At 44.4% G+C, this 15,782-nt stretch overlaps 2 protein-coding genes across 6 annotated transcripts in view; one reads left to right on the top strand and one right to left on the bottom strand.

The window, feature by feature from the left end:
* Positions 1-299, top strand: part of SMAGP (small cell adhesion glycoprotein) — a 27,116-nt gene extending 26,817 nt beyond the window's left edge. Inside the window, exon 3 of the mRNA XM_007452357.1 lies at positions 121-299. Coding sequence (XP_007452419.1) covers positions 121-299 — 179 coding nt within the window. The remainder of the gene's footprint in view (positions 1-120) is intronic.
* A 1,387-nt stretch (positions 300-1,686) lies between these two features.
* Positions 1,687-6,163, bottom strand: DAZAP2 (DAZ associated protein 2). 5 transcript variants are annotated; one of them, XM_007452319.1, is made up of 5 exons: positions 5,968-6,163; positions 4,868-4,986; positions 4,394-4,452; positions 4,207-4,327; positions 1,687-3,283 (listed from the first exon to the last, which is right to left on the bottom strand). In XM_007452319.1, exons 1-5 carry the CDS (start codon positions 5,978-5,980, stop codon positions 3,155-3,157), a joined length of 441 nt encoding a protein of 146 aa, XP_007452381.1. In that variant the 5' UTR covers positions 5,981-6,163; the 3' UTR covers positions 1,687-3,154. The 5 variants fall into 5 exon arrangements, with proteins under 5 accessions (XP_007452381.1, XP_007452380.1, XP_007452379.1 ...); XM_007452318.1 differs by having other exon boundaries at positions 4,207-4,452; XM_007452317.1 differs by having other exon boundaries at positions 4,284-4,452.
* Between the last annotated feature and the right edge of the window lie 9,619 nt (positions 6,164-15,782).

Genomic DNA, 15,782 nt, shown 5'->3' with positions numbered 1-15,782 from the left:
AACCTTCAGCAGGAGGATCCTCACCAAGAGTGAGGGAATCGTCTAATGCAGGGGACCTTGTGAGTTACTGAGACGTCCTCAGTCCTGAAACATCTCTGCATTTTCCCTCTCCTTTCCAAGTTGTTATCACAGTGGTCTTCCTCACCCTGCTCTCAGTCGTGATCTTGATCTTCTTTTACCTGTACAAGAACAAAGGCAGCTACGTCACCTACGAACCTGCAGAAGGCGAGCCCGGCGCCGTCCTCCAGATGGAGAGCAACTCAGCCAAGGGCAGGGAGAAGGAGGAATATTTCATCTGATGGTTCCCAGACCCCAAGGAGCTTATCCAGGCTTCAGTGCTAACACACAATTTATTAGGTGAAAGTTTTATGTGAAACCGGCGAGAAGCATCGATTGATGTGGCTAGAACTGAGCTTCTTCTGAGACACAGGCACAAGTGCTAACATCACCGACGCCAGGGACCGGGGACACCAAGAAAGCTGCTCGTGACGTCTCTAGCCAGGCCTTTGTCATACAGCCGGTGCTTCTGGCTGACCACCGAGGTTGAGCTGTACCAGGCAACAGTGGAGTATGTGCCCAGTCATCTTCACTTTTTTCACAGGTTGAAGGGAAGGAGAGTTGGGGGTCACTGGATGCTCCTCTGTCCCATACCTGGTCACCTAGTGACACCCCAAGTGGAAATAGTGTCCCATAGAAGTTCTTCCCAGAGGCCGGACACCACAGTGAAAGGCCAGGCCAGGAGGGCAGGAGACTGTGGAGACCTCTCTCCTGATGAACGTGCCACATTCCTTAATCTGAGCCCTTCCTTTCCATATTCCCCAGCAAGCCAGACTTATGCTATTTTTCTCGGAATTAAAATCTTTCATTGATACAGAAATCAGATTCTCATGTGCAAGAAATAACTACCTTTACACTTTATCTTTGCTTAAACTTTGACAGTCTCTTCTGCTCACTTAACTCCTTTGCCTGTGTTCTCTCCCAAGCAAAGGGGGCCCCAGGGAAGTTTCAGAAGTTCCCAGAACAATCTCAGGGTCTTGAAACAAAGATGGTCCTGGGAAGTTTGTCCTAGAAATGTCACTAGAAACATACCCCGGGGGATTAGTTGTTTAGCCTCCATCCTGGCAAGGGCCAGAATTTCCCAGACCCATTCTGCGTACACAGAGGGAACCAGGAACAACCTACCTACCACTTTTCCCACCAGTGCCCTTTATATCAAGCCCAGAGAGGCTTCTCGGAGCTAACTTCGTCTCAAAATGAGGTATGTTTAAAAGGTACAATGTTTTGGTAGAAATCACTAGCTCTTCAGGTATTGGAATTAAGCTGTATCTCTTTCGAGGTCTTAAATATATTGCCTCCATTATTCAAGCTCAAGTGAGACCCAAGGTGAGACCCAAGAGTTGAGGGATCAATCTTGGCAACCTAGGTTCCAGGAGTTTTCAGTATTTCCCCAACAGGATTTTGGAGAAACTGAAGGTCATCCTGAACTTACACAAACTGTTATACTAAAAAACATCTTCCTCAAGTCAAACTTAAGGGCAAGTTAGGAGAATCAACTGTTCCCTTATTTCTAAGTCTATGTTCTGAATTCCTCTGGCATAATAGGCTCATAAGAATCTGAAAGAGCTTAGGAAGTAAAATGAAGAAAAGCTAAACATCTAGAATGGAACTCATGAAAATGGTCAAATCTTAGCCTTGCACTCCTGCATTTAGTTGAAAGGCTTCATTTAAAAAACCAGAATGACAGCAGCACTTATCTGAATTCTAGGTGGGATATAAAAGAAGATATATACAGAAGAGATGTAAAAACAAGCTGAGTAAAGAATCCTTGAAGTGAGGTGTAATGCAACTTCATCACTTTATTCAAATCTTCAAAATAGTCTTTATTCTACATTTTTAGTATAAAAAATCCACAAGTTAAGTGCACCACAGTGTAGAGAGAGACATACAACGCTGAACTTCCATAACAGTCAATGGTACAGTCAAACATCACATGTACAGAACACAAAATTTAGATGAACTGAAATTATAAGATAAAATAAAATAAAATCCAATTTTAGAGAACAAAAATCAAAATATTAAGGATCCCTGAAATATTCTTAATCCTAATGAGATTTCACTGGACTCAAGTCATTTAGTAGTGAGGCATTCACAATATGACCCCATTAACCCAGCTCAGGAATTCTTGGGAGCCATGAGTGGCTGCATCAGACACTGACAAGAAATGGTAACCAATTTTTGACCTGAAAACTCCCCTTAATTTGGCTCTAGAGTCATCAAGCTTTTAAATGCATCCTCCTCCTTGCCCCTCAAATTATAAACAAACTGCTATTTACAAAACAGTTTGCATCCTTCGTTAAAACAAAGCTCAGTTTTTCTGGCACCAAAGCAAATTTGGGTTTGCAAATTTGGTTCATGTATGAAGAGACAACCTATGAGGAGGGTCCAAAAGGCACCCTCCACTTTTGCTTGAGGAGACGCAAAACCAGAAGTAATGGGGTCTGTGCTTGGGGCACAGGGGGTTTCAGAGGATCCTTTGTGAAAGACTAGTCAAAAGATGACAGGTGGGGAGAAGTGCAAGGAGAGAAGGAAATTAGTCTGACTGGCTTTCTGTCCTGCACCATTGATTCAATGGAGATCGGTGGGAAGGAATGGAAGACAAGGTTTGAGGGTAGGACATGGGGCAAAGGACGGAAAGGAAAAGGCAGATAACTAATGCGGTTCATTTATAACAAGTAATATAAATCAAAGACTTAAAGGAGATTAAAGACCAATCAGAATAATTTGGCAACTTTAATTCTTAGGAAGATCAAAGTTCCCTCCAAACCTAATTTGATGTTTTATTACTAAAAGCAAAGACCAGTATGGTACAGTATTACTCCGGAGGAATTAAAGGAAGATCCTTAGGGCTGCTTTACCCACATTCATTTTATGAATGGATACCTCCCCTACCTCAAAATGCTTTAGGGCGGTACTGCTACCATTACGTGGTTCCTTATTATGTTTGAAAAGTGCCTGAAAGTTTGGGCACCAGAAAGACACCCCAACAACATGTGTCTAAACTGCAACTTCAGGTTAATATGACTAAAGCAGTTACATTGTGAGAAGTGCTGAAGGTATGTGATGTCTTTCCCGGCACAGAGGTGGCCTTGGTTCTTCACCAGATGGTGTAGCCACCATCTGAGCCACCCATGAAGAAGTTTCCCTTCCGCTGAGTTACAAGGACGTTGGCTCCCTGCATGACTGCGAGCTGAGCGGCATTGGGAGGGCATCCAGGGGGAGGAGGCTGAAAGGAGAAGACAAGGTTGATGAGACACAGGGCAGCTGTGGAAGGGAAGTGGACAAAGGTGAAAGAGGACCAGTCAGGAAGACGGCAGTGTGCTAACCCATGGCATCTCAAAGAGCTAGCGATGCCACCAATTCAGGTACAGCAGGTCTCTAGTCTCTGTGAGCCCAAAGATATAAACAGGAAACCCACTCATTTAAAGGGTTTCAGGTCCAAGACAAAGCCTATGGATACCTTCTGAGTGTGGGTAGTCCAGACCCATAAGCCTTTTCAGGGCAGAAAATCACTCCTACTCACATTCTAAAATACAGGGAGCGGGTACTAGGTCCAGGGCCTTATGTCACAGGGTCCAACAGTTTTCAAATGGCCCTGGGTAATCTGAAAGCTCTACCTGATGACAGCATTCTCACCTCATCCCTAGCCTGTGGTTATTGAGTAGATGGTCCTAGCAAGGACCATTTGGGCTCTAATTCCCATACATAGGAGAACTAAGCAGCAGACATAACTAAAAGCCCTAGTATCTTTCTAAATGTAATCTAATGGGGATTGTGCATTCTACTTCTTTAATCATCATGGTTCCTAATACAATGCCATACTGATGGCAAATATTAAGTAAATGCTTATGGAATGAATGAGCAGTGTTACTAGACCAGTACCAAAGTGAACTGGAAAAGCAGCAGGCAGGACTCCTAAGACAGGAAAACAAAGGAAACTGATTAACTCAGACACTAGTGAATATGCCAGATGCTACTGACTTGCCACAGTTCTGCCCCCTCAAGTGCTTTCTGCCTGACTACTGGACGTCAGTGCTTGCACCAATACCAGCAACTATTACCCAGGGATGATGAAAGGATGACTATGTAGTCATTTCAGAAAGTTAAAATACGCAAGGGTTGAGTTTTTTGTGACAAAGTCATACTCACAGGAATGTTTCCAGCAGTAGCACCAGCTCCAAATCTGGCACCTGCATCATACCCTCCTTCCACCAGCACTACTGAACCAGGTGGATAGATGGGACCAACTGGATAATAAGCCATGGGGATTGTGGAACCTAAAGGTCCAACAGCCACAGACTGGGCCATGGGAAGATACAGTGAGGCGCCAGGAAATGCAGCTGACATGGTGGGGACTGTGGCAGCCCCCGGGTGCACAAAGCTCGGACGATAGAGCTAAAAGAGGCAGAAGAGAAGGCAACTAGTTACTTTATGACATTCGTATTTCAGATCTCTTTAATGAGTCAATTCTTAATTCTCCTTGTGCAGATTACACTCTGAGTTACACAAGTTGCCTTTCCACTGCCACTAAATATTCTCCTGGATCACTTCCTGCTATAGCTAATGTTAGGCTCAAGGAACGCAAACTCATCTTCTTAACCTCAGCCTGTGCCAAATAACATAAAATAATCAGATAATGCATTCTCAACCCCAACAGAAATTGCTGAACTATACAATGTTTTAGATTATTCATGTGAGCATTCTTTCCTGTTTGTGGAGAGTAGATAAATGTGTGGAGTCAGACTTAGCTAAAGACTGAAAACGTGATCCAAGAGTATTCCATTAATAAAGTCTAATAAACTGGAAGCACCTCTGAGTAGGCAGGTGGAGCATCAGTATAGGGTGGAGCCTGAGGAAGATGCAAGGTCTGAGGGTACACAGGATTCCCAGGAGGCTGCACCGGATAGGTTGGCTGCGTTGGATATTGACCTGGAAGACAAGAAAACAATGCGTGTTGCCTAGAATACAGAGTCACCAAAATAAGGCAGGGGATACTGGGTAGCCTAGTGGGAACAAGCAGAAAGACATTTGCAAACAGACCAGCTGCCCTGAAGGGCCTGATCCCTGGAGCCAAGAAAATAAGCATCCTCTTTGCACCCTTATAACTGAAGATGCTGGATTCTAACTGGACAGGAAAAGCTCTTTCCAGGAGAAGACTGGTGTCAGGGGAAAGTCTAGCTGGGCCCAAGATCCTTCCAGAATGCAGGGCAGCTCTGGGAACCCCTTCTTGCTGATGTTTCAAGAGTGTGTCCTGTGTCTACTCTGGGTGGTCTCCAAATGTCTGGTTGTAACTGACCAAGACCTCATGAGTAACAGTGGTTGTGCTCATCGACCTCACAGGTTCCTACTCAAGGTCGACTTCCAAATAAAGTGAGTGATGGAAGTGAACCTTGAGATCGGAGAGGGGGTTGAGGGGAATGTCCTGACACAGGAACCAGGAGACGTTCTGGCCGCCAGCGAGGGTGAAGGGAGAGACCCGTCGGGCCCGCCTGGCCTGCCCACCAGCGCCGGCACTTCACTAGTTAAGCCCGGGGGCCTGCCTGTGGTTCCGGAGCGCGGCGCCCCGCCTCTGCCAGCTCTCCATTGGCCCACCCAAATCTCACCTCTAGCTCCCCATTTGCTCCTGCAGATGCCCATCTCGACAAGCCTCCCCCCCCCACTGCCCCCCCAACCCGAGCCCGCGGCTCCAAACTGCGCCACAGAGTTTAAGGGGGAGAGGGCCGGGAGGGAGCGAGCAGCCGTAGTTCGAGAATGACAAAGGCGTCCGGCGCAGCCCCGGGCACTGAAGCTGGCCCAGGAGTGCGGCGCAGCTCTCCCCAGGCGTGGCGTCCAGTGACCCTGGGTTCCGGGCCCGCTCGCTCCGGGCCAGCATTACTTCCCCCGGCGGCCTCAGCTGCCCCCTGTCCTTGCCTTTGCTGTTCATGGTGGCTGCGGGTCCGGTTCGGCTCGGCGTCGCGGACGGTTATTTTTTTCGTCCTCTTCCTGTTCGTAGTCACTTCCGTGTCACGTGACGATTTGTCCGCCTAGCGTCACCCGACGCCCGAATGCCGCTGCCACCGGAAACCCCGCCCCTTCGTCCGGCCTCCAGTAGCTGGAGGGAGGGCCCACGTGATCCCGCCCGCTCGTGTTGACCCCGCCCACTGGGCCTTGTCCTCCAACCCCTACCCTTGTCTCTCGACTGGAAGAAAACCAAATAACAGGTATTGTGTCGAAACAGGAACTTCTCTCTCTTGGGCACTCGGAGGCAGTACCATTAAACTATTCTCCGGAACCTTTTCCCACCTACGCACAGCACCTCAAGGTCATCTCACCTTGACAGGCTTTCCACGAGGGGCATAGGTTTCTAACTGCCTTGAGATACGCTCCCCTCCCCAACCCTTGATTTATCGATCACGCGTTCCCCTCACTCGAATCTTCGCTGCCTGTCCTGCCGACAGTCGGTATTTATTTCTGTGTCGCTTTCTCACCATAAAGAAGGGTATGCTGTGCTGTGTCCCTCCCGCAGCAGCTAGCACTTAAACTGGCATACTCGTGGTACCCAAGCAGTGCCTGTAGCCCGGCCCTTCCTTTGGTACCTGTTACAGGCACCCGTACGGCACCTTACGTGTATTTTCTCCGTGTTATCACTTCTCTTCTAACTTAATTGTTCTTAAGGGCAAAGATGCCATCCTTTAAGGCAGCAATTAAGTTTTTCCTTCCGTTCTCCATTTTAAGATATCTGCTGAGCGCCTGCTATGTGCTAGTACAGAGGTGGAGCTGAACAAGACAGCCCAACACTATTTCCTCGTGGAGTTTACATTCTGTACTGTAGGAAGAATATTAGAAAAGCATCTGAAAAGGGAAAGCTTTAGAAAGAAAAGTCCTCAGTAAACATTAGAAGCCTGATAAATACTTGCTGATGAATGACTTAAACCACCGAAAAGAGCTGTACTCACTTCAACTCAGCAATCCCTTGTTTTTCTCTCCAGTATCGTATTACAGTTTGCAGAGCACCCTTAAAATGCACGATTTTATGGGGTCATCACAGGTCTTCACAGCAGCCCTGTGTGTCAGATGGGGCTTGTTTGATCATTCCTGTTTTTCAAATGAGAGAACTGATTAAAGAGATTTGCCCTAAGTCACACAGTGAGCAGGTTACAAAGTCAGGTTTTGTATCCTGGTTCCCAGGTTCCCAAGTCAGTTTTGTTTTGTTCTTATCACTTCACTCTGCCTATCATGGCTAAAATACTCTAAAAGCCCAATTTCCAAGACTATTTGTATTTGGAGTTCTTTTAGGTTCCTTCCCTTTCAATAGATTCATATTGTTTATTTAGTTCAGATTAATATTAGTATGTTAAAGCCTATGATATTTACCTTTTCCTGTATTTCTGACTCTAATCTTGAAGGCAGGCACAGTGTTAGATATTCACTCATTCAACAGTTTTTCAGAGAACACTTACAAATGCCAGGCACTGTTCTAAAACAAAACAAAGCTCTTGCTCTCCTGAATCTCACCTTCTGGTAAAGGGGCTTGTGAACTTTCTGGACCAAAATTGACAGTAATACACTTTAAATCATGACCCAGTACACACGCATTAATAAATATATGTAACTGAAAATTTTATGATCTGATACCTTCTGTGTACAATGCACTGTCATATTTTCTATTTTCTTCTATTTCCTTTTTTCAATTCTGGTTGTGATTTCACATCCTAGTAACAAGTCAGGACTCACAGTTTGAAAAACACTGGGTTTTTTTTTTTTTTAGTGGACTTTTACCCTCAGGGCCTTGCATTTTTCTTAGCGTGAAAATTGCAAGCAGTAGTTGGTTAATTTGAATGAACTTCCTTGGAGGTCAGATCAGTCAAATCTTCCTTGTAATCTAACTTTTACAAGTCAGATCCTAAACTGATGCCACCCTAAAGCCTAAAACTGGAGAGGTCATTAACCTATACCCATCCTAACCTGTGCTCTGGGCCTCAGAAAATAAAGGAGTGAACCTGAGAAAGGAAACTTACCTTTTTTCTCTTACTGGGCCCTCAGTTAGGGACCCTGAAATGGTGTTGACTACAGCAGCCCACGTCAGTGAAAGTGTAGGAGAGGGATGCGAGTTCCAGTCCTCACTGTGTCACCAACTAACTGACTTTGGTCCTTGTCTCCTCAGCTCCCACTTATTCCTTGTCATGTAGGAGTCAGATACTGCACCACTATCCTTGCAGATATTATCCACCTCGTGTCCATAGCAGACCAAGGAAAATTGCAGGCAAGCGGACTGTATTTCAGAGAGGTTGAGTAGCTGAACTAAGTTATACAGCTGCAGAGCCAGGTGTTCAAACACAGCTTTGCTTGATTTTACAAGCCTTGTTACTAATGTTTACATTGTTTAATGTATTTACATTGTTTTTAATCTGCTGCCTCCCAAAGGTCTCGATTTCATCATCTGCCAGAAAATTCACATGATCCTTGTGTCACCTCAGGCTCTAAATCTAGACTCTGTTTTAGGGAAGGAAAAAAGCAAAGAGGAACCTGAGAAGGCAGAGCGGAAGTAGGCCAAGCTGATAATCAGGTTGTAAATTCTGATCAGGCCCTAGATAAAAGTACAAATACTTATACTGGATAGTAAACAGCCATTGGCCCAAGCCCTCTCCCCAGATACCCTCTTCTGCTCCAGCCCTCCACTGAAACCCCTCCTCCCCAGACCTTTCCATGGTCCAGTAATTAAAGGGTTAACTCTTTTTTAAAATTGTTTTTTAATTAATTAATTTAGCTGTGTCGGGATCTTCGTTGCAGCATATGGGATCTTTTGTTGCTGCACCTAGGCTTCTCTCTAGTTGTGGCACGAGGGCTCAAGAGTGCACGGGCTCAGTAGCTGTGGCGCGCAGGCTCTCTAGTTCTGGCACGAGGGCTCTAGAGTGCATGGGCTTAGTTGCCCCACGGCATGTGGAATCTTAGTTCCCCAACAGGAGATCGAACGTGCGTCCCCTGCATTGGAAGGCGGATTCTTAACCACTGGGCCACCAGGGAAGTCCCTAAAGGGTTAGCTTGACACCCAGAAAGCCTGCAGGACCTATAGCTCCAGCTAAGACAAGCTGCCCTCACATTGGTCAGTGCCTCCTCTACGGGATGTTAGGTATTTTGCTTAACACGCTGGGACCAGGGTCTCCTGAAAGCCAGGGTGGAGCCAAATGAGATTAAGAACAGAAAAGAAGGGGCTACAAGCCACTGTTTTCTCTGGCAGGTGGGATTAAGAGGCATCTGGCTACTTTCTTTTTTTTTTTTTTTTAAAGATCCATCATTTTTATTTTTTTTAATTTTTACAATTTTATTTATTTATTTATTTTTGGCTGTGTTGGGTCTTCGTTTCTCTAGTTGCGGCGAGCAGGGGCCACTCTTCATCGCGGTGCGCGGGCCTCTCACTGTCGTGGCCTCTCGTTGTGGAGCACAAGCTCCAGACGCGCAGGCTCAGTAGTTGTGGCTCACGGGCCTAGTTGCTCCGCGGCATGTGGGATCTTCCCAGACCAGGGCTCGAACCCGTGTCCCCTGCATTGGCAGGCAGATTCTCAGCCACTGCACCACCAGGGAAGCCCCTGGCTACTTTCTTGAACAGGCGTCAAGAGCCTTTCTGTTTTCTTCATTCTCCTTGGTCCCCCAATGAGATGAAGATGTCATTAAGTCATCAAACATCCTTTCTTGAGTTAATTTAACAACTGTTTATCAAGCACCTGTAATGTGCCAGACCCTGTAACAGACACTAGGGAAGCAATAGTGAAGAAGCACACTTAGCCGTCTACCTAATGGAAGAGACAGAAAAGTAAACAGATCATCAAAATATAGCGTGATTAATGCTGCCATGAGGACAGTATGGGGTGTTATGAGAACACCCGGGTGAGGTATCTAATCTTTTCTACTGTGGTCAGGGAAGGTGCCATGCTGGCAGTGATGTCTGAGATGAAATCTGAAGGGTGGGTGGAATTTAAGCAAGTGAAGAGGGGTCCCCAAATAGGGAACAGTGTATGCAAAGGCCTACAAGTGGGAGGGCTTATGGAGAGGGAGGATGTGACAACAGTTCAGTATGGCCGGTACATGGAATGGGAGGTGAGGACTGGTCAGAGATGAAGCTGAAGAGGTAAACAGGTGCCTTTCCATGCAGGGGGCCCTGGCACCCATGGAGGATTCTATCTTAAGATAATGGAGTCTATCCTACAGGCACTAGTTAGCCACCAAGAGTTTTCAGCAGAAAAGTGACATGATTATGTCTCTTTTTTTTTTATGATTATGTTTTCATTTTAGAAATATCTTTCTGGCTACCAAATGTAAAATAGATTAGAAAGGGGCAAGAGTTGAGGTGTGCCTGGGAGACACAGTTAGGATACAATGCAGTAGTTTAGGTGACTGATGATGGCAGACTGGCCTAGGAAAGCGGCATTTGGGTAGAAAGAAGTGGGGGGATTCCAGAAATATTTAGGAGGCAAAACAGCTGGACTAATATTGGGATTAATGTCCAGGGTTAATTAACAGGATTAATGTCAGGGATGAAAACTCCATAAAGTCAAAAGAAAAATGACAAATTGGAAAAAAAAATTTTGCAGTTTACATCACAAAGGTCTAATTCCCCTAAGTATTAATAGCTCCTAGAGATCAATAAGTATATGGCCAACCATTAGAAAAAGTAGCTGGGAGGAGGGGGAGTTAGGTGAATGTAGTCAAAAGGTACAAACTTCCAGTTATAAATAAGTAAAAATAAATAAATAAATAAATAATGTAACATGATACAGATCATTAACACTGCTGTACGTTATAAATGAAAGTTCTTAAGACAGTAAATCCTGAGTTCTCATCACAAGGAAAAACATTTTCTATTTTTTAAAATTTTGTATCTGCATGAGATGACGGATATCCACTAACTAAACCTACTGTGGTCATCATTTCATGATGTACGTAAGTCAAATCATTTTGTTGTACACCTTAAACTTATATAGTGATATATGTCAGTTATATCTCCATAAAACTGGGGAAAAAATTTAACCAAATTTATAAAAAAAAAGAAAAGTAGCAAATGACATTTACAGACAGTTCACAGAAGAGGAAATGCAAATGGCTTCTAAACATATGAAAAGATGTTCAGCCTCACTCTTAATAAGAAGGCAAATTAAAACCACACAGATACCATTATCAGATTGGCAAAAATCCAAACATTTACTAACCTCCATTGTGAGGCTGTGGATAAGCAGACGTTCTAATTTATTGATGGTGGGAGTACAACTCCTATAGGGCCGATTTGGCAAATGTCTATCAAAATTACAAATTACCATCCCCACTTCTAAGAATGATTCCTACAGTTATATTTGCATTCGTGAGAAATACTGTGTATATAAGGCTGTTTACTGCAGCATTGTTTGTAATAGCAAAAGATTAGGAATAACCTATATATCCATCAATAGGGAACTGGTAAAATAAATCTTAGTATATCCATATAATTAAACACTGCATGGCTGTGACAAAGAACGAGGAAGCTCTCCAAAATATTTCATAAATGAAAACAAGGCAAGGTTCAGAATCATGTGCTTAGCATGATGCCTTTTGTGTAAAAGAGCAGGAAAACTATATTCATTAGTATTTGAGTAAAGAAATTCTGGAAGATTACACAAGATACCTGCAAAAGTGGTTACTGGGTAGGGTGGGGAGACAGAGGTAGGAGTGACTTTTCACTATACACCTTAAAAATTTTTTTTTAAATTTTTGAACCATGTGAATGCTTACCAATTCAAAACATTAAAACAATGTTGGCACACCTATTAAAATGGTTAACATTAAAAAGACTGACTGTCAAGTGTTGGAGAATATGTGGAGCTACTAGAATTCTCAGGCACTGATGATAAGAATGTAAAACGGTACAACCACTTTGAAAACAGTATGACAGGACTTTAAAAGTTATATATACCAGGCGTCCCTGGTGGCGCAGTGGTTGGGAGTCTGCCTGCCAATGCAGGGGACACAGGTTTGTGCCCCGGTCGGGGAAAATCCCACATGCCGCGGAGCGGCTGGGCCCGTGAGCCATGGCTGCTGAGCCTGCGCGTCTGGAGGCTGTGCTCCGCAACTGGAAAGGCCACAATAGTGAGAGGCCCGCATACCACAAAAAAACAAACAAACAAAAAAAGAAAACAAAAACACCCCCAAATTGTTAATTGTTTCTTCAGGCATGTTGAGGGTTTTAAACTCCCAAAAAAAAAAAAAAAAAAAAAAAAAAAAGTTATATATACCATGTGATCTAGTCTTTCCACTCCTATTAACCCAAGAGAAATGAAAGAATATGGGCACACAAAGGCTTACCCATGGATATTTATTACAGCTTTATTTGTAACAGCCAAAAACTGGAAACAACACGAATGTCCATGAGGTCAATGGATAAACACATTGTGGTGTTGCTATACAATAAAAAGGAATGAACTGCGGGTCCACACAACAACATGGATAATCTCAGTTATGCTGAGGGAAAGAAACCAGACAAAAGAAGAGTGCACACTAAGGGATTCCATTTATATAAAATTTTGGAAAATACAAACCATAGTGATAAAAAGCAGAGCCGTGGTTGCCTGTGTAAAGAGATGGACTTTGGGAAGCTTTTGGGGGTCATGGATGTGTTCACTATCTTGACTGTAGTGATGGTTTTATGGGTGTGTACAAGTGTCAACATTTAACAAATAGTACACTTTAAACGTGTAGTTTATTGTATGTCAGTTATGCCTTAATAAAGGTGTTTTTTTAAAAGAATGTTGGGATGAAGGAGAGAGAATAGCCAAGGATGATGGCTAATGAACTCTTTTAGTGAGTTTGGGCAAGAGGGATGCTGAAAGGAAAATTACAGCAGAACTCTCGGTAAGTGCTACAGTAGAGATGGATAAACTGTCCTCTGAGGACTCAGAGAATGACACGCCTCCTCCTGCAGGGTCTCCTAGTCCCAGTTAATTAGGCTGATTAGAGCTTTTTAATGTACCTTTATTGAACACCTACTATGTATTGGGCTCTTCACTTGTGTAACTAGAGAACAAAACGACCTCCTATTCCCCAGCCCAAAGAGGGAGTGTGGAGGTTTGTGGAAGAATCCAATCAGGCTCTCAAGCAGCCTTTTCAAAGCTTTGGCTGGTCTTTGTGTAACTAAGGGAACAAGGATTACAAGATATATGACTCAGAAATGGATCCTCCTTTCTTTTCTTTTCTTTTTCTTTTTTTTTTGCGGTACGCAGGCCTCTCGCTGCTGTGGCCTCTCCCGTTGCGGAGCACAGACTCCGGACGCGTAGGCTCAGCGGCCATGGCTCACGGGCCCAGCCGCTCCGCGGCATGTGGGATCTTCCCGGACCGGGACACGAACCCGTGTGCCCTGCATCGGCAGGCGGACTCTCAACCACTGCGCCACCAGGGAAGTCCGGACCCTCCTTTCTTATTGCTGTCGAGCCTTTGTAGGAGAGGCACTAACACTGCTCTGCATGATAATGTAAAGGCCTCACTCCACTGTGGCTACAGCAGCCTAGTAAATCCTGGGGCAGCGTCTCTTCTTTTCGGGTTTTGAGCAATTTTTCTCCGTGTGAAATCCCAAACCACCTGCATCAGAATCATTTAGTGCTTCCGCACCAGGGAAGTTGGGACTTCCCTGATGGCACAGTGGTTAAGACTTCATGCTCCTTGGGCTTCCCTGGTGGCGCAGTGGTTAAGAATCCGCCTGCCAATGTGGTGGACACAGGTTCTAGCCCTGGTCCGCGAAGATCCTACATGCCACGGAGCAACTAAGCCCGTGAGCCACAACTACTGAGCCTGCATGCCACAACTAACGAAGCTGAACTTCTCAGCTGGTTTTCACTTGGTTTATAGGGAAAGTTAAAATAAAAAATTTAATGCTTTCCTCTATTCTTTGGAATTCTCTTTAGTTTTTCCCTAACTCTTCAGTAAAGAACAACCTTGTGTAGTCATGTTGGGGAGAATTCACAGCTGTGCCCCACTGTGACTACAGCTGCATTTCATGCAGAGGGACCATACCACATGACTAGCAGCCAAATGAGTGGCCGAAAACAGAATGAAACACAGGGTCAAGCGAAAGACTTGGGCGACAGGCATGCGACAAGCCTTACCTTCCATTCCACTTCCCCAAACGTACAGTCTTTCTTCCATATCCACAGGGGGGATTGGTTCCAGGACCCCCTCCCCTTCACAGATACCAAAATCTGAGGATGCTCAGGTCCCTTACATAAGATGGTCTTTGCATAAATGGTAAAATAGTATTTGCCTAAAACCTATGCACTTTCTCATGTGTAACTTGAAATTATCTCTAGATTACTTATAACACCTAACACAATGTAAATGCTATGTAAATTGTTGTAAATACAATGTAAATACTATGTAGATAGTTGCTGGTTTGAGGCAAATTCAACTTTTGCTTTTGGGGACTCTCTGGAATTTATTTTCCAAATATTTTCAATCCTTGATTGGATGAATCCTCTGATGCAGAACCCGTGGATACTGGAGGGCCAACTGTGCTAGAAGGAGGGGACCTTTAAAATGGAGGAAAATGCTGACACTTGGGTTTTATATACATCATCTCATTTAACACAAAAAACTCTAGAAGTAAAGCATCATCCCCATTTTACAAATGAGAAACTACAAAGCTAAAGAGGCTATCTTGCCGCAAATTACACAGCTAGTCAGTGACCGTGATCAAATCTGAACCCGGATCTGTGGATTTGACTGAATTATAATATCTCCTCCTGGCTCCTGCGGCAAAGGAGGTTGGCAGTCGTGGCAGTTAACTGTCCATTTGTTATTCTCTATTCTCTAGAACTTTGTTTTATTTGATGCCTTCAAGCCTATATTGCTTCTGTAGTTCACAGAAATAATAAAGGTATTAGAAAGAGAAAACAGGGGCTTCCCTGGGGGTGCAGTGCAAGAGAATCCACCTGCCAATGCAAGGGACATGGGTTCAAGCCCTGGTCCAGGAAGATCCCACATGCTGCTGAGCAACTAAGCCCGTGTGCCACAACTACTGAGACTGCATGCCGCAGCTACTGAAGCCTACGCGCCTAGAACCCGTGCTCCGCAACAAGAGAAGCCACCGCAGTACGAAGCCGCACACTGCAATGAAGAGTAGCCCAGGCTCGCCGCAACTAGAGAAAGCCCACGTGCAGCTATGAATCCCCAACACAACCAAAATAAATAAATATTTTAAATAAATAAATAAATAATTAAAAGAGAAAACAATAAAATTAATGCTTCTTGGAAAACAATGTGAAATGCCTCTATCTTGGGAGTGGTGAGTTTTATCATCCAGAGGACTTAGGAAGACAGAGTATAAGGAACATGGAATGTGGAAGAAAATGTAGGTTCCAGTTCTGGTCTGCTCACCAGCTGTTTAGCTTTAGATAAGTCACTCAACCTCTCTGAGCCTCAGTTTTCTCATCTTGAAAATTATTCCTATCTCACAGACTTGGTGTGAAGGTCAAATAAGAAGATAAATGATAATACTTCTTGCGCTGTAGAAGGCAACCTGGATCTTAATATAAGTATTAAGTCTGTCAGAGTTGATGAAGCTACTCTTTTGCTGCAAGAAAGGGGACCCCCTTTGGCCACTTCCTGGACACAGTTTCTGTGGAAGCAGGAGTCAGAGGCCTTTAGCCAAGTTAAATGAATGATGGTTGATCCTGCCAATTTATTTCCTACTCCAAGTTTTATTTCCTCTTATCTACACATCTACATGTCTG

Source organism: Lipotes vexillifer, unplaced genomic scaffold (genome assembly GCF_000442215.2).
Source record: "Lipotes vexillifer unplaced genomic scaffold, Lipotes_vexillifer_v1.1 scaffold422, whole genome shotgun sequence".
NCBI lineage: Eukaryota > Metazoa > Chordata > Mammalia > Artiodactyla > Lipotidae > Lipotes > Lipotes vexillifer.
The sequence above is the reverse complement of the archived record's forward strand: the minus strand, read 5'-3'. Positions and strand labels throughout refer to the sequence as shown.